At 41.1% G+C, this 25,716-nt stretch overlaps 1 protein-coding gene and 1 pseudogene across 1 annotated transcript in view; both read right to left on the reverse strand.

Annotated features, from left to right (window-relative positions):
• Positions 1 to 21,646, reverse strand: part of LOC102819765 (lipid phosphate phosphatase-related protein type 1-like) — a 66,635-nt gene extending 44,989 nt beyond the window's left edge. The window contains exons 1-2 of the mRNA XM_006864717.1: positions 21,241 to 21,646; positions 5,460 to 5,592 (exon numbers count right to left, since the gene is read on the reverse strand). Coding sequence (XP_006864779.1) covers positions 5,460 to 5,592; positions 21,241 to 21,444 — 337 coding nt within the window. The 5' untranslated portion in view covers positions 21,445 to 21,646. The remainder of the gene's footprint in view (positions 1 to 5,459; positions 5,593 to 21,240) is intronic.
• Positions 17,715 to 18,719, reverse strand: LOC102819398 (annotated as a pseudogene).
• Positions 21,647 to 25,716: the final 4,070 nt, after the last annotated feature.

Genomic DNA, 25,716 nt, shown 5'->3' on the forward strand with positions numbered 1-25,716 from the left:
ACATAACAACTACAGAATGATGTACATGGGAGCATTAACCTGAACTCAGTCGACAAATGAAAGAGTCAAGCACAGAATAAAATTATAAGAACAGAGGAAAAAAAAAAAAGAAAGAAACAAAATACGATAGGTTGTGTACAAAACTGATGTTCTCCCACATAAAATATCACTCAATTAACAATAAAAGCTTTTATTTATTTTAAAAAAGGTATTTGTAATGAAGAAGTCATTGGTCTTGCAAAATTCTATCATTCTATCTCCAACATCATTTCTATCATCAAAGTTATATTTTCCAACTACTGATTCTTCCTCTTTGTGTCCAACTTTTGCATTCCAATTACCAACAATTATCAATACATTTTGATTGCTTGTTTAATAAAATTTCACATTGAAGAGCTTGGTTGAATTCTTCAGCTTCATCATCATCACTAACCAGTGCTAGATGCATAAATTTGAATGATATTTGTATTAACTGGTCTTCCTTGTAGGCATATAGATGTTATCCTATGACTAAAAGGAAGACCAGTTAATACAAATATCACAGTTGTATTTCAAGATAGATATTGAAATGTTCTTTTTGATGATGAATGTAATGTCATTCCTTTTCAATTTGTTATTCTCAGCATAGTAAACCATGTGATGGTTAGATTCAAAATGGCCAATACCATTCCATTTCAGCTCACGAATGCCTAGGATATCAATGTTTATGCATTCTATTTCATTTTTTACAACTTCCCATTTTCCTGGATTCATACTGCATACATTCCATACTGTAGTTATTAATGGATGTTTGCAGCTGTTTCCCCTAATTTCAGTGTGTCCCATCAGCAAATGAAGTCCTGAAAGCTTTACTCCATTCGAGCCATCACAGTGCCAACTCTACTTTGAGGAGCCAGCTCTTCCCCAGTCATATTTTGAGTGCCTTCTAACCTGAGGGGCTCATTTCCAGACTCCTTTATGGTGCTGTAGGATAAGCACTGGACTGCAAACCACAAGGTCGGCAGTTCAAACCCACCAGCGGCTCCTTGGAAACCCTGTTATTATGAATCAGAACAAACTTGACGGCACTTAACAACAATAACAACATATCTGACAATATTCTGTTGCTATTCATCATGCTTCAATATTCGTTATTCTGGTGCTATCTGACCATGTGTCACGGCTAGTCACAAGGTTTTCAGTGTCTAATCAGTCACAAGTAGTGTGCCTCTCCTTCTTCTGAGTCCGTCTTAGTCTGAAAGCTCAGCTGAAACCTGCCCACCATGAGTTACCTTGCTGGTTTTCAAAACACCGGTGTTACAGGTTCCAGCATTACAATGCACAAGCTACCACAGTATGACAAACTAACAGATGAGCGCTGGTAACTTTTTATAGAATATCCGAAATAACAGTCTTCGAATTCAGTCCTTCCTGATTTCATGTCTTGAAGTTTCTACAGCTGAAGCCGATGGTCTGAATCCACTCCCCTTCCCACCACCAGACCAACATCAAACCCTGAGGGGCAGTGGTCAACTCTATTGCAGATACTGGTCTGGTGGTATTGTTCTTGATGCATTTCCTAACCCCTTTTATTATGTTCCCATGTAATAACTTGGAGTTCCTGGGTGGTGTAAACAGTTAAGTGCTTGACTACTAACTGAAAGATTGGCAGTTCAAACCCACCCAGAGGTGTCTTGGAAGACAACGCTGGCAATCTGTTTCTGAAAGGTCACACCACTCCCAAGAAAATCATAATAATTTAAATCCTGCTTACAAGGCACACATTGCTTTATTATGTATTGTAGAAAGCTTTGAAGCAGCTCTTTATCAACTGTTGGGATAGTATATGGGTGCTTTGGTATGCCTAAATAAAAATATAAAATAAAAATATTTAGATAGGTTTTTGAAAAAATTAATCTTTGAAATATATTTTTTAAACTTTAATAGCAATATTTCTCAACTGGAGGTGATTCCGGCCCCAAAGGTATATTTTGCAAATTCTTGAGATTTTTTTTTTAATGTCACTAGTCAGAAGAGTGCTACTGGCATCTGGTAGACAATTTAGGGATTGTCTAAATACCTTACAATGTACAGGGCAGTCTTTATCCTCCTACACAAAAAGAATGATCTGGTCCCCAAAAGCAGCAATGCTTGGGTTGAGAAACTCTTTTTAAAGGGATTCCCCTGCAATGTGCTAGAGAAAGCAGTTCCCCATTCAGTCAGTCCTTCTGAATCCAGCTTCCGAACCCTGGTGCAGGAAAGGGTCCTTTGAAAAGGACGACTAGAGTTACAGATGAGAGAAAAAGAGAAAGACCCCCAATGAGATGGATTGGCCAAGTGGTAGCACTGATGGACTCAAGCGTGGCAACAATAGTGAGGTTGGCCCAGGATCGGGCAGTGTTTTGTTCTGCTGTGCATAAGGTCGCTATGGGTTGGTACCGACTTGATGGCACCTAACAACAACAACAACAACAATGTTCCTCTTGATAGTAAGGGTGATTTACGGAGCTCTGGGCTAGTAGTCTTGTTGAGGTCTGCCAAGTTCTGGCTCACAGAAGAAGATATTCAAAGGGGAGTGGATTTGTCTCTACAATGAACATCTCATTACAGTTTCTCGAGACCTGAACAAAGGCTGACCCCTGGATTTCTGTGCCTTTTAGGCTAACCATGGCTCCTAGAATCAGCATTCCTCATCCTTTATATCCTTGAACCTCAGCCACTGTATCCCTAGTTGTTGTTAAGTGCCATTATTTTAGTCTCAAAATCTGGCTGCTCATAAAGACGAAAACTAGGGTTCCATTTTTTCCTTCAGACCCATCCTGGCTCACTACTTCTGACCGATATATGAGATTCAACTTATTCCTGTTGCTGAGTTTTAGAAGCATCTTCATCTGCTTATAAAACTGCACCTGCCTTGCTCTTAACATTTTTTCTTTTAGAGACTGCTGGTTCAGAACCAAAGTTGGATGCTGGGGCAGTGATGGGCAGATGTATAGACTATCATGGTGCCACAAAGTCTGAATCACATTAGAATCTACTAGATGGGATACCCAGTGTGCACACTGCCCTGTGACTTATTTTAGACTCTCTGGGTGGGTTGGACTTCTTGCCTCAGCACATGGAGCTGGCCTAATTCTCTGGGTACCATATCTCCTTGAATGGGTAATGAAGAGTAAGGGATTATGACTGTCCTGATGGCTCCAGTCTGTTGTGAAGTCATTACCACATCTAGATATTGTTTACATTGTATGGCACCATCCATCCATTGAAAACGTCTATCTGTTCTTCCAACCTCATGCAGCAAACACCCTATTCTTTTCTCTCTGTTCTTTTTTTCTCCATAGCCCAAATCTTTTTAAAAAACACTAAAATGTATTTATTTTGCTTGATGTCTGCTTTTCTTCACAAGAATACAAAGCCAATGAAGGAAAATTTCTTTGTTTTGTTTACAAACATGCCTTTAACATTTCAGATATCAGGCATCTAGGAGATGTTCAGTGCATGCAATGTTGAAGGTTGAATAAGTAATACCAGTCCTCTGGCCTGTAATTTAATTATAAATACTCGCTGCAATTAGAAATGAATTAAGTTTACAAAACAAAACCTCTTTTCAGATAAAGTACAATTAAAAGACTTTCAATATTGAGAAGGATTTTCCAGTTCTTGAAAAGGCTGACATTAAGCTTGTCTCAGAGTATCAATTCTTACAATCATAAAACACTGTGACCTTAGAAACTTCATTTAAAATCTTCATGCCTCATTTATATGACACTTAATTTATGCCAATTAATTAGCGTTACTTGAATTCACTGTTTACTAAGTCACTTTCAATTCTGTCTAATGCTACCTATTCTTTGGACCTGACCTAAATGGAGTAAAACTGACTGGTATTTAATTAAAATTTTTATTAGAAGTAATAATGGAGTAAATATGTGATCCCCAATGAAAAGACCATAGTCACTAGTTTCAAGATGACAGAGTAGTTTAGGTGCTAATAAACAGTCCAGTCTTTTTTTTTTTTTTTTAACTTTATATTATGATTCAGGTGAAAGTTTACAGAACAAATTGGTGTTCCATTCATTAATGGATCCACATTTTGACTGATGTCATTGATTGTAATCTTCACAATGCAATCGCACACTCCCCACTCCTCCCTGTGTTTGCCATTTCCATTCATCTTTCTTTTCCGTCCCTTCCTGCCTTCTGAGGTTTACACTGCCCTTTTAATCTCCTCGAGCTGGTTGCTCTAAGGAGTACATACCTCATCTTCTATGCTTATCTACTGTTTGGCTGAAAGTTGGGTCATGGAGATGAATGCAGTTCCAGGCTTGAAGGGAGTCTTTTAAAGGCTATAGTGTTAGGGGGTCCATCAGTCTCTATCCAGACCAGTAAGCCTGGTCTTTTCATGATTTTGATTTTTGTTCCATGTTTTTTTTCCCACTCAATCCAGGACCTTCTAATGCGATCCCTCTGAGCAACTGATAGTGGTAGTCAGGCATCTTCTGGTCTCTTCAGGGTAGTAGAGGCTGGTCACACGGACCAGTAGTTCTTTAGACAACTGTTTCCATGTGTCTTTGTTTTTTTACCATTCTTCTTTGTTCAGGATGGAGAGAGATCACTAATTGCACCTTAGATGGCCACTCACAGATAGTCAAATCTTGTCTATTTGGATCTATTTTTTTCTTTAACTCAAAAAAGGACTGAAAACAACAACAACAACAACAACAACAAAAAACCAACCTAGTAGACACACACACAGACATACACACACACAAACACACAAAACCCAAAACAAACAACTCATTGCTTCCATATTTGAGTGGGTCAAGAGATATATTTGTTCTCCAGTGTGCACACTACCCTTGTCTTCTAAGAGAGAGACTCCGTTTCTAGAAGGGCATTGACCATAGTGTTTCCTGTTTCAGTTATCATTCTAGTACACTCACAGGTGACAAATTTGAGTCCATGTGGTTTTGCCTTCATTAGTCATGACTGAACCCAGAAGAAAAGGTTCTAGACCCTGTTGGAAAGGCATTTTTTTCAAGTACCTGTAAGTTCAGGTTCCCAATATTTCATCAAATTCCCTGTATAATAAAATTACTGGATGGAAAATCTTTGCCAGGAAAATTTGATCATTTCTAAATTCACTTTATTGGTGTTCTCCATTACCCGCTTCTTTACCTGACAGGAATAGGGTAGCTGGCCATACTCAGTCAATGTTAAAAGATAAGCCCAGGGGAAGTCTCAGATAAATGTTGTATGGGGGGAAAAATCAAATTAGAAATCATCCATAAAACAATTCATTAAGTATTTCTATACTTCAAACATTGGATTGGACCCCAGATGCCAGGATTAGACCCAATTCCTGTGCTTCCTGGGAAGTCCCCTACGTTTCCAGGACTTTTAAAGTTGATGTTTCTAGGAGCTTAGTAAATTTTATCTAGAAACAAAAGATCAGTTCAGCATGTGCTTGTACTCACCTATGAACCGGATGATCCTTCGGAGTAAGGGGTTCAGGTAACAGCATTCTCCTGTCAGAATTGTTTTCTCCTGGGCAATCAGGGATTCTCTGGTTGACTTTATGAAATACATGGATATCTCACCAATAAAAATCTAGGGAGGGAACGTTTAAGAAATGTCAAGTGGGAGAACTGTTTGAGAAAAGAGACCACTTTGTTTCCTTTTAAATAACATTTGAGGATCCACATGCCCTTTAAAAGATGGAAAGGTAGACAGTAGTTTACACTGAACTCTTCAAAAGAATGAGTGAAAGCAATTAATCATACCATATAGATTTCAGGCTGTAATATTAGATTAAAAGGTCAAGTTTTTGTTAAATGCTGTTGAGTCGGTTCCAACCCATAGCAACCCTATATGGGGTTTCCAAGGAGTGGCTGATGAGTTGGAACCTCTGACCTTGTGGTTCAAACTGACCCTGTGGTCGAATGTTTATCCTATAGCACCACACCAGTTCAAATAGCATACATTAAATATTATGTTATAATAGAATTATGATAAAGTTCATACTGTGGTTGAATTTTTAAAATTCAATCTGTGAGTTGTAATAATAAGGAAACAATGGGGTAGTCCATGTGACCAAGAAGGTTTTTATCTACAGATAAAAACAAATTCTTACTTCATTATTTGTCACTACTTTGGTGGCATAGTGGGTTAAGTGTTGGGTTGCTAACCGCAAGGTTGGCAGTTCAAATCTTCCAGCCACTCTGTGGGAGGAAGATGAAGCTTTCTGCTCCCGTAAAGATTTACAGCCTCGGAAACCCTTTGCAGTATGACACATCAACCACCACCACAATTATTATTTATAGTATAATTTATATTGAATATGTTTATGTGGAATATATTTTTCCTACTCTAAACTGGTTGAGATATACACTCTTTATTAGTTGGATCTCTCTCCTACTGTCAAAAATTAACACAATTCATTTTAACCTTCAGTTCTGAAGCCTTACACCTCTTTCACTCTAAAAAGTAATGGCATTTTTGTTGTTGTTGTTGTTTTGTTTTTAGATTGGAGGAAACTGCTTAACTTAGCATGAACCCCAGCAGAGATGGAGCAGATGTGTATAATATCATGGTACCACAAAATCTGACTCACATTAGGGTCCACTAGATGGGCCAGTGTGAGCCAAGACAGAGGCCAGATACAGGTAGGTTGCAGGCAGGATAGTGGCATAGTAGGAAGGAGTGAATCAGGTCAGAATGGGATGTGAATGGACAGAAAGAGACAGATTTCAATTGGGGCATCCTGGATCATACAGGCAGATGCTGTCTAGCCATGGTTTTGCAGAGTTAGAAATATTTAATGCCTAATATCCCTAGGAATTAGCAATGAATTGATGCTCTGCCATGTCAAAATATTTGAATAGATTTAATAACTCAACCCTCTTTCTTTGCTAATAAGGCTTATCTTTGCTGAAACAAGGTGCCAAGGGCTTTGTTGGTACATGACAAAACTGCGTTACTGTTCTTCATCTTTGCTAACAGATGGAGATACATTTATGCATGCTCAAATAAGTGAAATAGTATTTCCTTGAAGGTGCTTTCCCTAACCTCACAGAACAGTTTAGGCATTCTTATTGTGCTTCCCTTCCTAGCTCTTTTCACAACTGTTAAAGGGTGTTGGAAAAGCCTCTGACCTCCTCTGACTTCACAAAGGGGAAGGAGAATCACATTCAGCATCAGCCAAAGGCTGATTCCTATGAGACAGAGGTCAAACATGCCTCCACCCTCTAGCCTTCTTAATCAATTCTGACACCAATCTTCCTTCCGTCAGCATACTCTGCTTCTCAGCTGGGTTTGATAATTAATTCATTGCAATGGTCACACAGAACTCACAGACCAAACTCGTGACAACTGGTTTTATTAGGGGCGCTGAAAGGTTACAGTGCAGGATCTGACATGCACAAGACACAGTTCTTCAGTAAGAACAGCCTCTTCTTAGCCATGCCTGCAGGCAAGCATCTTGCTGGTCCTCAGTTTCTCAGTCATATAGCCTCCTGGCCTCTGCCCTGCTTGGTCAATGTTACAAAGCCCTTTTAGGGCTGCTGATAAATGCCCAAAGGGCATGCCATTCTGCCACAAACCCAGCCTGAAGCCACTCAGTTCTAATTCCAGGTCAGCAAACACAGCCTTCCTAACTGGAGGTATGCCACTCCACAAGCAAATCTCCTTCCGGAAGGCACTCAGCATTACTTGCTCAGTTGGTTGGGAAGTTCATTGTTCTGTCTTGTTCTCTGGCTGCTCCTCTGCCATCAAAGCTTTCTGTACTTAGACTGAGAAGGTTCAATTCACAGAGATCTCAGAGTCCAAAGACACAGTCTACTTCTGGCTCTTCTTTTTGATGGTAACGAGATCCCACGTTACCGCAACTGAGATAACTTATTTTATGCCTGAGAGGATGACAAAATTGACCAATCCCCTCCCCATGTTAGAGTTTCACGTATCCTATCAGCATCCTCCCCCACCTCCTAGACCCAGATCCATCAGGAAAAGAAGAAACACATCCAATCTGCATAGTCCCGCCCAGTTGTCTGTTGGAAGTTACAGACTATGGCCAGGAGAGGCACATTAAGCAGTTCACTGCACTACAACATCCAACTACACATTATTCCTTTTTTTGTCTGGGATGTCCTGCTCCACAGATGTATCCATGGGATTTATCCCAGTGTAGCAGTTACTCAAAACTGAATGAATTAAAGTATATCAGATTAAACAAAGATCTTTTGGTTTCGTGAGGGGGACTATAAAAGAAAGACAAATTATTTCTAGTATTTATCCTTCACACCGAGTAAAAATATCACTGTCCCTCAATGAAGTCTTTCTAGGTCCCCCAGGAAAAGGGAGACCCTATCTTTTGTTTCGCTTACAGCCCATTATATAGCTCTTTCCCAACATCTCACCAATTCACTGCAGCTACTGTCTGTGTGTCCTTTTCCATTTGCGTGTGATATCCCTGAAGGAAGTTTATAGATCCTTCCTTTCACAGTGCTTAAGAGAAGACCTGGCATGTGGCAGGGTGAATCAGTACTTACTGAATGAAGGAGAGATGAAATGTTTAAAGGACCTAACTTATGGACATAACCTTCTAACCTTAATTTCTCTGAAGATGAGTACTTCTGGACATTTTCAATATGAACCAGTAAGCAAGAAAAACAGGTGTACTGTTTAAGAATAAATTAAAACTAGGAACTTACTGATACAAAATAAGCCCTCTCCTTTAAGCTAAGTTCATTCATTTAATGAAGTCCCCAGGTGGTGTAATCAGTTAAGCACTGAATTAGTAGTCAAAAGGTTGGCAGTTCAAATCCACCCTGGGCACCTCAGCAGACAGACCTGGTGATCTGCTTCTGAAAGGTTACAAAATCTTTAGGAGCAGTTCTACTCTGCACATATGGGGTGGAACTGAGCAAACCATTTTGTATTCAGCATATTGGAGGAACACCCACTCTGTGCTCAGCACTGCTCTAACACTACCAATGTAGCTGTGAACAAAGACAGAGTGGGGAAATATAAACAAACAGAAGATGATACACACTTAAAAAATAAAGCAGGGAACTGGGAGGGAGAGTAATAAACACGTAACAGTCAATAAAATCAGAAGAGAAATAAGCATTGTTTGTTTCAGATGTTTCAGAAGCCCCAAATATTCTTACTATATAGGAAAGGAGATAAGCAAATTCTAGAAATTCAGAAAGGCTTTGCATCACTCACACAAGAGGGCAAAAAGATAAAGAAAAGCTGTACGAAAATGATCCTCATTAAAAACAAACACACATATGTATGAATGGACAGACGTGTATATACACACACTGCTCCTAAGCAAAATCACTCCAAGACATAACCGACCAAACAGAACTTGTCATGCAAAAGGCTATGGGATTCACATTCAACCACAAGATAAATGTCCTAAAACTCTCAGGACAATAGTACAAAATAGATTGTAGCAGTACAAAGATTGCTAGGTAGCCAATGATGTTCAAATTACAAATGAGGTATAGAGCGTAAAAGAAAAAGACAACAAGGATACATATCCATCTAAATATCTAGTTACTGTCATAATGCTAAGGTGCGCCTGACCCAAGCCATGGTATTTTCAATAACCTCATATGGATGCGAAAGCTGGACAGTGAATAAGGAAGATCGTAGAAGAATTGATGCCTTTGAGTTGTGGTGTTGGAGGAGAATATGAAAGTGCCATTGCTGCCAAAAGAACCAATAGATCTGTTTTGGAAGAAGTGCAACCAGAGTGCTCCTTGGAGGCCAAGATGGCTAGGCTTCGTCTCTCGTACTTTGGACACATTGTCTAGAGAGAACAGTCGCTGGAGAAGGATGTCATGCTGGGTAAGGTGGAGGGTCAGAGAAAAAGAGGAAGACCCCCAACGAGATGGATCAGCCAGGTGGCATCATTGATGGCGTCAAGTGTGGCGGCGGTAGTGAGGTTGGCCCAGGATCGGACATTGTTTTGTTCTGCTGTGAATACGGTCGCTATGAGTCGGTTCCGACTCAATGGCACCTGACTTGTCATAATGCTTGAGCGATATGAGGGTAAGTCCAAAAGTATTGCTACAAATCATAAATACAAATTAAACACAATCATTAAACACAAATATAAAAATATGGAGCTCTATGTGTTTCTCTTCACATATCTTCCACCCAGGACTATCTACTTCTGAAGATGCTTTCCATCTCTCTAAACCTTCCCTGAAGAATTCTGTGCTCTTCAATTCATGCCACATCAAAATGGTGGCTTGGGCATCCTGGAGGAATTCAAATCTTGTTCCTTTTAAATGTTCTTTGGGTTTGGGGACCAGAATGAAGTCTGAAGGGGTAAGATCAGGCTGGAGGGGAAATGGTGTGTGGTTTCCCAAGGGCCTTCTTGTAGGACAGCCCTTGCTACTTTGAAAAAACGTGTAGATACAGTGTCATGATGGGAACCAATAGCTTGGTGCATCTTTTCTGGCCTTTTCCTCACCAATGTAGTTTTCAATTTTCTTAAAACTTCTTCATAATAAAATCCCATGATTGTCCTGTGTCCTCTGAGAAAAACCTATCAAGATTACCCCTTTGGAGCCCTGGGAAACAGTTACCATACATTTCTGAGCTGATCTTTCTGCCTTAACTTGAACAGGGTCGGCAGATCCCTTTAGAAGTTGGTGCTTTTACAAATTTTTGAAGGCACCCTAACAAGACTGTGGCAAGTGTATCACTGAGAAAACGTGTCTTCAGCCATCCATTGATCATAGAGACACGTTTAAACATGCTGGATTTGGAATAAACTCATGCATGTATGGACTGGAACTGGAGTGGCAATACTTTTTGGCTTTCCCTCTTATCACGTGACAGTAGTTGCATAAGGAAGAAAGAGGCAAAAAAAAAAAAAAAAAGAAAAGAAAAAGAATAAGGAAAGGAGGTCCCTGATGAATTTAAATGAAACGGGATATTCCTGGTTTTAGTTAAGATTATGATGGACATACAAGTTGCTAATAGAACAGTTCACCTCTTGCATCACAGTGGGTTCAAGGATATCCTTATTCTTATATTTTCTGACTAGCCGTAGGGTGCTATTTCTCCATTGGCTGGGTACCATACTCTCTTTTAAGGTCAGACTATGCTTGGTGAGAGGGAGTGTGGGAAGAGAGGGAAGAGAAGGGGGCTCTCTTACTTCTGCCAGGCTTTGAGCCCACACCGGAGGCTGTTTTGTGTAACATGGCAGATTTGTGACTCTGGTTTTGGCAATGGCCATGTTCTCCCATCTGTACCTTTGCCACACACTCTCTATCTCCATCTCTCACTTTGCTCAGAGAGCTGCTGGGGCATGTTCCACTTCTCACGTGGTCAGCTCCAGCTGCCCTACCTATCCTGGCCTTTCTGATTGTCGGCTAGCTGATATCATCACTCATGGCAAATGAGAGGATGCTTTACTGAGAAATGTTCAAGGCCAAATTCCATATCTGGTAATAAATGAACTGCAAATGCATTTCATAGGCATATTTCTCATCCTCCAGATATGCCTGCTCCAAATCCAAGTACAACTGACCTTTTGGTAATAGTAAATATACTTTAAGTAACAAGGAGCATGGTCTATTTTGATAAAGCTATATTTCAGATATGAATATTAGATGGCAAATCAGCAAATCAATAAATAGCCCAGAAATGCAATGCAGCAATATGGTGTGTTATGTTTTGGACTGCATTTATTCACTCATGCTTTATAGGATATCTGGTAAGTAATTAATAAATTATATAAATGCAAAAAAAAAAAAATTAGGGTATACTTTTTATTGTGTCCCTCTTAAAAGTTCCAAAGATTTACAGCTTCAGAAATTGCTGTATATAAAATGAAACATTTGCAATTTCAACTATTTTTACAAGTACAATTTAGTGATGTGAATAATAATCACCTTGTATGCAATTATCATTACTACCTGTTTCCAAATTAGGGGACAGTTTTCAGGTGCCAAAATATAGACAGTCTGTGGGAAAAAATAGTCCTGGAATATGTACTTCAATTACATACCATGAGGGGCTTTTGCTACATGTTCTATGTGGTTGCCACCACACAGTGTATCTATAACTTGCGGTGTACATGTTTTGGGTTCACACATAGGCTCGTTGTGGATATTTTTGAATTTGGCAATCTGAAAATTGTTGCGGTTTCCCCAAACATAGGCTTTAGAGTTGAAATTCCATTTCTCTCATTTCTTGATGTGTGACTTTGAGCAATTAATTGAAGTTTTTTGTGACTCAGTTGTTGTTTGTTTTTTTATGATTGTAAGAGTGTCCCGGTGTGGCTAAGTACCGACTGCTAATCATAAGGTTGGTCATTCAGACTTACCAGCCATGGCTCGGAAACTCTTTGTTGTTGTTACATGCCATCAAGTCGGTTCTGACTCAAGGTGACCCTGTATAGGGTTCCCAAGGAGTGGCTGATAAGTTTGAACCACTGACCTTGAAGTCCAGTGCTTTATCCCACAGTGCCACACCAGGACTTCTACACAGGATTGCTATGAGTCAGAGGTGACTCAAAGACACTTAAACAGCAACAACAATATATCTGATAAATACTGAGCGGATTTAAAAGGCGTATGTAAAATATCTGGGGGCATGCAGGGAACTCCTATTGCCTTCATTGCCTAATCTATCTAGGCAAGGGCATGTGTTGAAATAATAAAAAATAATGATTATCATTATCCTAGAATAATGAAACTCTGTACTATTCTAGCTTGGCCTACCCCTAGTCAGATGTTTGATCCTGGGCCAGTCACTGGATCTCTCTGGACTTCAGTTTTTCATCTTTTAAGTGAAGAAGATGTACTAGAAGATCTGTGAGATGCTTTTCAGTGCCAACATCGTAGCCTTTATGAACGGACTGACAAGTGAGGTCTCATTGACTGAAACTCTGACATCACATAATTGGTCTTCAATCTCAGTTCAGTTGGTTACGTTCTCCAGGTCCTGCCTGATTTCCTGAAAAGCCTCTTCTTTCAGCCATCCTTCACTTCAAAATCCCACAGGCCTTTGTCTTCACTAGATAATCACTGGTAGTGTGTGCAGAAAAGGAGATTGTTTTCAATCCACAACAGTGAATAGGGACAACAAGAAATCTTTCCCAGAAAAAATTGCAAATTATAAGGATAGACTCTAAAGAGCTCTGTAGCAATTGTTTACGTGTTGGGCTGTTAACCACAAGGTTAGCAGTTCAATATTAACAAGCAATCTGTGGGAGAAGGATAATGCTTTCTGCTCCTGTAAAGATTTTTTGTTGTTGTTGTTAAGTACCATGGAGTCAGTTCTGATTCATAGTGACCATGCACAGGGTTTCCAAGGCTACAAATCTTTACGGGAGCAGAAAGCCTCATCTTTCTCCCATGGAACAGCTGGTAGTTTCAAACTGCTAACCTTGAGGTTAGCAACCTGATTTGTAACCACTACACTACGGCCTTGGAAATCCTATACAGGGTCTTTATGAGTCAGAATTGACTCTATGGCACACCACCACCACCACATTCGCAACAAAGAAGAGCCAACAGGTTTGCGTTTAATCTGAGAGTCCACTCTGTGATTCGCACTGTGCATTGGGCTTTAGCACTCACTGTAGGAGCTAAAATTCAGGATGAGTTGTGTAGATGTATATATGTATGCACACTTGCATGCAAATTAGAAACTGCCTTGATACTCAGGCTAGGAGTCAAATGTGCTGTTGCTTCCACACTAGTACTAAATACTCCATCGTCACTTTATTGTGAGGCCAAGTAAAACGTTTAATAGCAATTTTCTCATGCCTTGTGGTACTGGAGCTGAGATAAAATAAGAGTAAATCAGATTCTCTGCCGTGTAAATCCTTTTATCAAACAGGTTCTCTCAGCCCTTGACTCCAAGTATATGAGTCTGTTCAGGAGGCTGCAGACAATAGCTGAGGTTTCCAGTTTGGTCAGAATATAACCCTAAAGATTTTTTTTGAAGCACTTTTGGATAAAAAGTTCTAGATACAATCAATCCTCTATGTGCCAACGTTTCCTAAAGATTTGGGACAATAATGGCCTGGCCTGGTGTAGTTTATCCCATGTGGTCTTGCCTCAACAGGACAATGCTCTTTTCTGACAGAAAAGCATAAACGAAGAAATAAGAAATGACAGGTCAAACCCTGGGTAGAGTCGTTTCTCTTGGGCCTTTCTTGTGAGTTTCTGTAGTTGTTAAATGCATAGAGAGCCACAGCATTGCAGGATGCCATGTGTTTCTCCATGGTTAATGTGTTTGATGTCCCAGAACACTAAGGACTGAGATACTTTTCTACAGTAAAAGTTAGTGTTTAGTCACCCAAGAGAAGTCATGCCTTCTTTCTACTCCAGGAAGAACAGGAAACAATGTGAAAGAAGAATGAAGAGACTGTGGAGTTTCATAAAACACTTCAACAGGCACAGAGATGCGAAACTGAACTCAAATGAAAAACCAGAAACTCAGGGGTTGGGAAGCTGACATTTGGAACTTTTCAACCAGAATGTTCTTTTTTTTTAAATCATGAAATCTGAGAATAGGAAGGGATCCTGGAGATCATTCAGCCCAAACCTTCCTTGTATTGGAAGATGAGGAAGTCTATAGAGGAACATGCCTTTCTAGAGGTCATATTACTGGGGCAGAGCTGTAACTGGGACACCCTACCTCTCCTGGCAGACCAATCTGAGACAGGATGACTGCAGTGTAAAGAGAATGAAGAATGAATACTAAGAAGTAGCAAGTGGTTGCATGCTGAGGTTGACAACTGAGACCTCTCACAAGGTGACCAAACAAAGACAGCTAGTTCTTAGGCCGTATCTCACTAGGATTGGGCAGGAGAAAGGAAAACCATTCCCAGAAAATCTCCCTGAGTGTCAGAGTTTCTCTTTCTGTTCTGCTGTTGCTCAGTTACTTTCAAGTCTTGGAGGAAGATCAAGCACCATCAGCAGGGTTCCATGGCCACACCAGCTTCTGCCATTAACCTGTCAGCTGTAATCAGCCCTGTATCCTAGCAATGGCCTTCACTTGAGAGGAAAATGAAAGTGGGACCAAATGGGTGGCCATCTGTCCAATCATGCATGGAAGTAGCTGTGACTAGGTTTTGTGAGACGGTGCTTTTCTATTTCATGGGGCCATTGTATAGATAAATTAGGCAAGCACTAAAAAATATACAGAGCACAGTGGCTCCATACGATAAACACTAGACTGAAAGGTTAGTGGTTTGAACCCACCAGCTGCACCACACAAGAAAGAAGAGGCTTTCTGTTCCTGCAAAGCCTGGAAACACTACACAGGGCCACTATGAGTCAGAACTGACTCGATGGCATTTAACAACAAAACAATGCAAGTAAATTAAAAGATGTTATTCTTACCATCATCGTTTATGTTTATTTGATGAAAACATATTTCCTGAAATATGTTTTTCAGCACATATTTTACCAGCCCATCAGCATTGCTGGTCACATTTTTCAACATTGAAAGTGTGAAGGTGCTTATTCTGCAATAGTGTGTGCCCAGTTTTGTGAGATAAACTTTGTCGTTGTTGTTGTGCACCATCCAGTTAGTTCTGAATCATAAGCGACCCTATATAGGGTTTTGAGGTGGTAAATCTCGTTGTTGTTGTCGTTAGGTATCATCAAGTGGGTACTGACTCATAGAGACCCTGTGTACAACAGAAGGAAACATTGTCTGGTCCTACGCTAAGCTCACAATCATTGCTACATTTGAGCCTAATAATACTGCCACTGTGCCAATGCATTTCATTGGGGGTCTTCCTCTTTTTCTCTGACCCTCCACTTTACAAACATGATATCCTTCTCCAGAGACAGGTCCCTCCTGACAATATGTCTGAAGTATGGGAGATGAAGTTTGGCCATCCTGGACTCCAAGGAACATTCTGGCTGTACTTTTTCCAATACAGATTTGTTTGTTCTTTTTGCAGTCCATAGTACTTTTGATATTCTCCTCCAACACCATACCTCAAATGCATCAATTCTTCAACTGTCTTCCTTATTCACTGTCCAGCTTTTGCATGCATATGAGGTTATTGAAAATATCATGACTTGGGTCAGGCGCACCCTAGTCCTCAAACTGACATCTTAGCTCCTGAACACTTTAAAGATGTCTCGTGCAGCGGATTTGCCTAGTGCAATACATCATTTGATTTCTTGACTGCTGCTTCCATGAGCGTTGGTGGTTGATCTTTGACAACTTCAATCTTTTCTCCATTTATATAGATGTTACTTACTGGTCCAGTGTGAGAATTTTTGTATCCTTTACATTGGGGTGCAACCCATACTGAAGGCTGTGGCTTTTGATCTTCATCAGTAAGTATTTTAAGTACTCTTTGCTTTCATCAAGCAAGGACATGCCATCTGCATATTGCAAGTTGTTAATGACTCTCCCTTCAATCCTGATACCACATTTTTCTTCATAAAATCCAGCTTCTTAGATTATTTGCTCAGCATACAGATTAAATACATATGGTAAAAGAATATAACCCTGGCACACACCTAGGCTAATTTTAAACCATTTAGTGTTCCCTTGTTCTGTTCAAACAACCACCTCTTGGTCTATGTACAGGTTCCTCATGAGCACAATTAAGTGTTCTGGAACACTCATTGTCCATAGCTTGTCATGATCTATACAACCGGAAGTCTTTGTGTAGTCAATAAAGCACAGGTAAACATCTTTCTGGAGTCCTGGTGTGGTGTGTCCAGGATACTGTGCTGGACCGCAAGATCAGTTTGAACCACAAGGTCGCCAGTTCAAACCCACCAGTTGTTTCTCAGAAGCCCTATACAGGGTCTATATGGGTCAGAGTTGATCGCCGGCACTTAACAGCAACAAACATGTTTCTGGTATTCTCTGTTTTTAGCCAAGATCCATCTGATGTCAGCAATGATATTCCTCTTTCCATGCCCTCTTCTTAATCCAGCTTGAACCTCTGGAAGTTTTCTGTCAGTGTATGTTTGCAGCCATTTTTTGTATTCTCTTTAGCAAAAATTATTTGCATGGGGTATTAATGATATTGTCAAATGATTTCCGCATTCCATTGGGTCACCTCTCTTTGGAATGGGCACAAATTCGGATCTCTTCCAGCCAGGCAGTAAATGTTGAGGGGAGCAAAAATATCTTCCCATGGAGCAGTTGGTGTATTTGAACTGCTGACCTTGTTTAGATACATTGATAATGATGTTCTGTAGTTACTCATCTATTTAGATGTTCTACATCTTTTGAAGGCATCATGGCTAGATTATCTTTTCATAGAACATTGTCAATATTATTGAGATTTAAACTTCTATTGTTATGGAATTGTACATACAATTTAAATAAAAAATAGTATAGATTTTTAAAACTTTATGTATCTTTTCTTATACATTCTTAATTCCTCTTAATTTTCTTTATTCACATTATTTTACTATGTTAAACTAGCCAGGAGATTGTCCATTTAACTTTTTAATGATAAATTGTTGATTTTATTGATCAATTCTATTGTTTTTTGATTAATTTTTACTCATAACTAAAAAAAAATCATTTCCTTTGACGTTCCTTAATTTTTTTTTTTTTTCATTTTGCAGCACTTTATTACAGATTGTTAAGATTCACCACACTTCAGAGCACCTTATACTTCTATTAGATTTTTGGTAAATGGTTTTAAAGTTCTACTTGAATATTTTTCTGCTACTGGCTTCCAGGTAAGAATATTATTCAGTGACTCTTTAAGAGATGTTAATTTGATTAAACAGTTTATCCTTAATGACCTGAGACATCAATCCGTGGATAGCTTCTACGGTAGTTTTACAGCTGTCCTGTGTAGCTTTGGCAAGTTTGTCTTCTGACTTTCGGTCATGTGTTTCTAAACCCAGCATGAAACTCCCTCGTCCCAGCTGGGCTTCTGACTGCTCCAACTTTTCAGGCAAATCAAAGACTTGATCAGTGGTGTAGTCTGCATTAGGAAGCAAGCTAGAAGAGCTCAATGTATTTACCCAGTATTTATTCCATAAAAGTTCTAGCAATTTGCGATCCAAAGAGGATTTGAAATATGAAACTTCCAAGGCATAATACTGTTTGCAGTGTACACCAAAGTCATCTATTTTATTAAGTGGGATAGTCTGGTACTCAGAAGGTCCTTTACCAGGTGGCTTGTACCCCTTTGGATATGTCCTAAAGGTGCCAAGGTTCACTTTCCCTGCAGATATCATTCTTACTGGATCAATTACAACAACTACGAATGTTTCCTGGAACTGCTGGTTGAGCATCTGAGTACTTACATCAATCCCAGAGAGCCAGCAGTCATAGCCAGGGTGGCTGTGATACCAGCCAATCGCATTTTCGAGGCGGCCAACCTGTTTGGCATTCTCAATATATGCAGCCATGTATTCATAAGCAGCAGCCTGAGTGTTTACCCGGGTTTCGGTGCCCTCTACAGGCAAAGCAAAACTGTCCATGATGATCATAGTCTCGCCATCCACCTTTCCCAGCATCAAACCCATCACTTCCAAGTTGCCTCCTGACCTGGCATGCATCAGGATTTTCAGGAGTGCCAACACTGAGATTTTGAAGTACTTAAAGTAACGGTGACCCTTAGTCCAGGCCTTTGCTGCCAGGATTTCCTGCTGCTGTTTCTTGTCGTATTTGTAGATTTCATTGCTACTCTGAGCTTCTTGCATGTTGTTGGTTAATTCCCAGGTTTTCTGAACCATCCCGCTACCGGGCACCATCATTACAGATAAGTTAGAGAAGTTGTTGCCTACATAATCAATACGCAACTTCACCCTTCTAGGTTTTGGGGTGAGGGCTTCCAACATGCCCCCACACTCATGCACCATTTTAGAAGACTCTCGAGGCACCCATGACACTTAGAACCCTCCTTAAATTTTTAATGAAGAACATCTCTATAATTACAAGAAGTAACAGAGAACGCAGGCAACGATATCCCCTTGCATGTTCAAATACACAAAAGAATTACATGTTTATAACACAGGAAGAAACCAGGATCCGATTCTGGATTAAGTCCTTTGCCACTAGGCAGAGCCACCAGTAAACCATTCCAAACAGAACCTCGTCTGGCCTCCTGGTTTACTCTGGGGAGGGAAATGTGTTGCCATGTGAGAGAGCAAGACAGATATTTTTATGTTCTGTCTTATTCTCTGGGCGTTTGAGAAGTTTGAGGAAGACCTATAAAGAAATTAACCTTCCTCTATGGGAGGGCATAAGGAGCTCTGGTAGTGAAGTGGTTACGAGTTAGGCTGCTAATCTCAAGGTCAGCAGTTTGAAACTACCAGCAGTTCCATGGGAGAAAGATGAGTCTTTCTGCTCCTGTAAAGATTTACAGCCTTGGAAACCCTGTACAGGGTCACTATGAGTTGGAACTGACTCTGTGGCACATAACCACAACAGGGGAGGGAATATCTCCCATTGCTCTAGAGCTAGGCAGAGGAGGTCTTATAGGGATTCTCAGTATGATTCAATCCTCTTCAGACCGAGGAAGTTGACCTGTGACGCTGGAGAGAGTGAGGATCAGCTTCCAGCAAAGATGTTAACATTTCTTATGGTCCAGGTTGTTACTCCTGACTACTTGGCTGAGCACTGTGCTGAGTTGTTTATATGAATCATGTCATATCTGTGATGACATTGGCAGTCATATTATCCCCATTTTATATGGAAAGAAACAGTAGTCAAACAACCATGACCCGAACCTCTGTATGTTAGGCTGCAAAGCTTACGTTTTCAACTGCTCAGCTACACCGTATTGCAGTTTATCAATGCCAACCTGCATCCCTACAGCAACATTTGATCATTTAAGAGGGAATTCTTGTCGAACCTGGGAATCAGTGATTAAAATGAACACAGACAGCTGTCTTTATTGTCCATATTATTTCTCCTCAGAATTTGATTCCAATTTTTATCTTCAAACAAGAAATATGTTTGCATAGAAAACAACATTTTCTTGGAAAGCTAAGTCATCCTCAGTTTGTCAGTCAGTATTGTTATTACAATAGGAAGATCGTAGAAGAATTGATGCCTTTGAGTTGTGGTGTTGGACGAGAATACTGAAAGTGCCATGGACTTCCAAAAGAATCAATAGATCTGTTTTGGAAGAAGTGCAGCCAGAGTGCTCCTTGGAGGCCAGGATGGCTAAGCTTCGTCTCTCATACTTTGGACATATTGTCCGGAGGAAACAACCGTTGGAGAAGGATGTCATGCTGGGTAAGGTGGAGGGTCAGAGAAAAAGAGGAAGACCCCCAATGAGATGGATCAGCCAGGTGGCATCATTTATGGACTCAAGTGTGGCAGCGGTAGTGAGGTTGGCCCAGGATCGGACATTGTTTCGTTCTGCTGTGCATGGGGTCGCTATGAGTCGGTTCCGACTTGATGGCACCTGACAACAACAACATTGTTATTACTGCCCCCAAACAAGGTTGGTAGAGGGCAGGTAGAGACAATCAGGGGAGATGGTTACTAGAAGAGAAAGGGAGACTGAGAACTGAGCTCACATCCCCACTTGTCTGATCTGTCTAGTAAGTTTAGACACCAAAAGTTGACTTTCAAACTCTTACAAAATATCATTTCTTAAATAGAAAATAAAGTGGATGAGTGTTAAATCACTTTTGCAGGCGACAAAATTATGCACTTGAAGCATTCTCTCTAGAGGATTAGCTGGCTGATTTTTTTTTTTTTTTCCTCCTAAGATAGAGATGAAATAGATGAAGACAGAGCTGCAAGTTAATTGAGTGTAATGTAAAGTGTAGAGAACCAGAGGCATCAAGAATCAGTCACAGCAAACTTGGGGACAAGAGAGTCTCTCATCTCTGACCTCCCTGGAAATCCCATTGAAACAGCAGGAAATGCAGCACTGGTGGATTCTCTTCTAGTCTGCTCTGTGTGCTTCCATCAACACCGGCATTTACATTTAGAATCTCTCATGAATATACATATACTAATATACATATTAGTTTCTGTAACACTCCAGCGAATACACCTGTTAATTTATGACATTCACCCATGCCTTTTCCAAAAAAATCCAGATACCAGAGACCAAAAAGCCAAGACCACTGATAAACGACAAGACCTATTTTAACAATAGCTTATGTGAGGTTCCCCTCATTCTGTTTTGGCTGAAACACGACACCCCTGATAAGACTGTTGTCAAGTGCCTGGGAAGAGAGGAGTGAGGAGACAAGGCAGACAGGAAATGTTCCTTGGTGTCTGACAATAAAGAAGGAAGTGGATTTCTATACTTACAACAGCAGTTGGGGTGGCAGCCAGCACACAGTAGAGCACCAGAGGGGTGATGAAGCTTTCTTCCTCCGTCCCCGGGTAAGGCTTCATTAAGTCTCCATCCTGACAGAAAAATCCTTGGATGTGCACCTGAAAAGTGTCGGTGCATTCGAAGTAGTAGGCAAGCAGCACTGTCCCCGCCATGATGACAAGCTGAAAATACAGCATGGCCACACAAATGCATTAGCAGGGCTTCGGAGCAGGGCTCGCCCCACGGAGCATACTCCCTCCATCACCCCAGCCGCTCTCCCTCTTGGGGATTGGTACTGGCAAGTGTGTGTGTGTCTGGCTCACATGCTCTGGGCTCTGGGAATGTGTGCTTGCTTGTCTGCCTTCTAACATCTGTTATGTAAACCTTCCAGCAAATGATGAGCAGCTCCCATCTGAAAGGAGAACCACGGTAAGGCTGGAGGGAGATCTGCTGCCACTGCTCCCCTCTCAGAGGCTGCATGGGACCCAGGATAGGCATCAAATTAAAGGGCACTGACATCAAAGTTGGCCAGATGGAGACGTGAGATCTGTTCGCAAGCAATCTCATCATTATTGGAGGTTGTTGTTGTAAAGTGCCATTGAGTCGGTTCTATCCCATAGCAACCCTGTACAGGGTTTCCAAGGAGCAGCTAGTGAATTTGAACCACCGACCTTGCAGTTCAAATGGCTTTGCAATGTGGCGCATTAACCCACAGCGCCACACCAAGATTCCATTATTAGAGGTGGTGGTGGTTATGTGCTGTGGAGTCGGAACCAACTCATAGCGACCCTGTACAGGGTTTCTGAGGCTGTAAATCTTTACGGGAGCAGAAAGCCTCATCTTTCTCCCGCGGAACAGCTGGTAGTTTTGAACTGCTGACTTTATGGTTTGCAGCCTGATTCGTAACCACTACGCTACCAGAGCTCCTTATTAAAGGTGGTTGTTGTTGTTGTTAAGTGCCGACGAGTTCGTTCTGACCCATAGCGACCTTGTATAGGGTTTCTGAGGAGCAGCTAGTGAGCTTGAACTGCCGACCTTGCAGTTCAAACGGCTTTGCAGTCTGGCGCATTAACCCAGAGCGCCACACCAGGACTCCTTATTAAAGGTAGCGGATGTAGAAAACCTTTATTATGTTTCCATCTCTAGTAACTTTAGGTGTGATCCTAGTAATTAGAAAGTGTTACAGGTAAGTTGAATTGCAAATAAGTGAGTGCATGATTGACTGACTGACTGACTGACCGACCGACTGACTGAATGAATGAATGAATGGACAAATGAATGGATGAATGAGTGGGTAAGCTAAAGCATATAAGGCTTAAGGTCTTTTACCCTCCCTGGTAAAATTGTTTTGCTTTTATTCCTAAATGTTTTTACCAGTTGTGGTGAAGTGAATTATTTAATATGTGTGGCACTGTAGGGTAAGCACTGGACCATAAGGTCAGTTTGAAAGTCAGTGTTTCAAACTCACCAGGCACTCACTCCTCGGAAACCCTATGCAGGGTGGCTAAGAGTTGGAATGGACACTTAACAACAATAACAACAAAAGCCTTAAACTCCTACCAAATGCCTCTCTTCCTGTTTGATCTGGATAAGAGAAGGTGGGAGAAGATATTGATCGGATGATATGATTTAGCTGTGGATTATAAAGCAGTTCATTGTAACTGTAGAGATGTGAAACGTCAGCATGAATATAAAATGAATGAGCTTTTTCAGAAGCAGGAGGGGGATGGATCTCACTATCAATAAAGAAAAAGAGCCAGGAGTGGAATGTGTCCTTCGGACCCTGACATTCCTACACATTGAACCTCCTTGACCCAGGGACAGAACACTGTGACACCAGAGGACTGGCAGAGGAGGAGCAACAGCAGCAGAATCAACAGCCAGAGCACAAGGCAGAGGGGTGCACCTCCTAGCCCACAGAACAAGGAAAGATGAGTGAATTTGGGCAGGAGGCTTGCTTGCAGAGTGCGGTGCTTCCAGGCACTTAATTGGAGGAGCTAGGTTTGCTGACCCAGGAAGCAAGAGTCAAGTGCCTTCATGCTGAGGCGAGGCTGAGGTGTGGGGTGGAGTGGCGTGTCCTGCGGACATTTATCAGCAGTCTTAAAAGAGTTTTGTGACACTGGCTGGGGAGAGAGAAGGCAATCTGTGGACTGACTGGAAGAACTGTGTACTGAACCTTTTCTGATCCTGCACTGTAACCTGTTAACTCCCTAATAAACCCCACAATTGAGTATGCTGTGTGAGTTGTGTGTGGCCATTGCAAAGAATTTCAAAACCAGTTGAGGAGAATGCCACTGGAGCAGTGGTTGTTGTTGGTTGGTGTCATGTTCTGTATCAGTAAATAGAATATTTTTGCTGATGATCACATTTTATTATAGACAATTACTTTTTGTAAGGCTTAGGTATAGAAGGGATACAATTATTCTTTAATTTAACTCAGAAATGTCCTATATGCTCACTAGTTTAGATACAGGTTTTAATATAGACATGTAGAGTAGGGATATAGAAATGCCAATACAATTTTTCTCATTCATATTTAGAAAACACCAAAATTCCAAAATAAGATAGGAATTGAGGTAGGTAAGAGAGTAGATCTTAAGGTTAGGGTATTACAGAAACTTAACTGGGAGAGCTCTTGGGAATCTTCTAGTCTAACACATTTATTTCATAGATGAGAAAACTAAGGCCCAGGCAGGGAAACTGACCACTGCTGGGTTATCCAACAAGCAAACTGACCATGTACAGGGAAACTATATGGAGCAAATATATTTTAAGATGTTGATTTGTTTAAATGCCTCAAAGTAATCATTGTGGGAAAATGTTAGAACTTGGTAGGACATCTTTGTACATCTTATGTTTAAAACCATTTTTTATTTGAAATAACCAATGGGGTAGTGTACTTCAGAACTACAGCCAGATGCTCCTTAGAATCAAGGATGGCAAGACTTTGCCTCAAGCACTTTGGACATGTCATCAAGAATTCTCAGAGAAGGACATCATGCTTGATAAAGTAGAGGGTCTTTGAAAAAGAAGACCCCCTATGAGACAAATTGACACAGTGGCAGCAGCTATGGGCTGAAATGTAACAATGATGGTGAGGATGGTGCAGGATTAGGCTCTGTTTCTTTCTGTTGAGCAAAGGGTCATTATGAGTTGGAATTAACTTGGCAGCATTCAACAACACCATGGGGTACTGATGGGAGCAGTGACGGTTCAGTAGCAGAATCTTGTCCTTCATGCAGGAGACCTGAATTCGATTCAGGGCCAATGCACTTTAGATGCAGCCATATCTGTCTGCTACTGAAGTCTCATGCATTGCTATGATGTTGAACAAGTTTCAGTGGAGCTTCCAGGCTAAGAAAGACTAGGAAGAAAGGCCTGGTAATCTTTTTGAATATCCGCCAATGAAAACCCTATGGCACACAGCTGTCTGATCTGCCAGTGATCATGGAGATGGCACAGGACTGGGCAGAATTTCTTTCCACTGTGTGTGGTTCTCCTATGAGTCTGCAGCAGCTAACAACACGGGGCAGTGAGGTGAAAACCATGGTCCTCTCAGGCCTTAGGAAATCTAAACTTCTAATTCCAGCCCTGGTTAATGAACCCAAGGCCACACAGTTTAGGATTCACACCAGAACTAGAGACCCATGCCTCCTGATGTGAGGGAAATAAAAGGGGGGGGGGGGAAGGCCTTCATCATGGCATCAAACAGACTCTTGTATAAAGGGAGAAGAGGTGAGTGTGTGTGTGTGTGGGGGGGAGTGGCAAAAGAGCCAAGCCCTAATGCAGAGTGTGCCACGGTTTGGGATTCTTGCACATTTTCCTACTCATTACTTCAGCCACACGTTGAAGTAGAGCCTTACATACCACCTCACTCAACCCCATGCTCTAGACGTAAGCACAGCCCTTGCTCCTGGGATTTCACCTCTGCAATTCTTTCTCACGGTGGCAGAAAGCATCATCTTCTTTAAGGTTCATTTGGATTAAGAATCCCCTTCCATCCTTCCATTTTCCCTCTTTTAGTATTTTCCTTTCTGGCTCAGAAGTCTTTAGTATGATCTCCCAGCTATAGTTGTCTCAAGCGCAAACAACTAACCATCTGCTCTAAAGATCATTACCTTTAAGCCACAGCCAGCATCATCTTTATCCCCAGGTATCCCACAAAGCATTCTCTATACTCATCATGTCTTGGGCACCGTGGCTCTGTAGGATAAGTAGTGGATTGTGAACCACACGGTTTGTGGTTTGAGCCAACCAAGCCACTCCTCTGGAGAAAAATGAGACTTTCTGCTACTGCAAAAATATACAGCCTCGGAAACCCTGTAGAGTATGAGTTGGAACGGACTCCACGGCACTTAACAACGATAATCTCTGCCATGTTTTTCCACCCCTGTTAAAGGATGTCCCTCTCACCACCTCTGGCCAGCTAGTAGCCTGTGGACACGCCCAGCTCTGCCTGTTTACGATGG

The sequence above is a fragment of the Chrysochloris asiatica genome, unplaced genomic scaffold (assembly GCF_000296735.1).
Source record: "Chrysochloris asiatica unplaced genomic scaffold, ChrAsi1.0 scaffold00069, whole genome shotgun sequence".
Taxonomy (NCBI): domain Eukaryota; kingdom Metazoa; phylum Chordata; class Mammalia; order Afrosoricida; family Chrysochloridae; genus Chrysochloris; species Chrysochloris asiatica.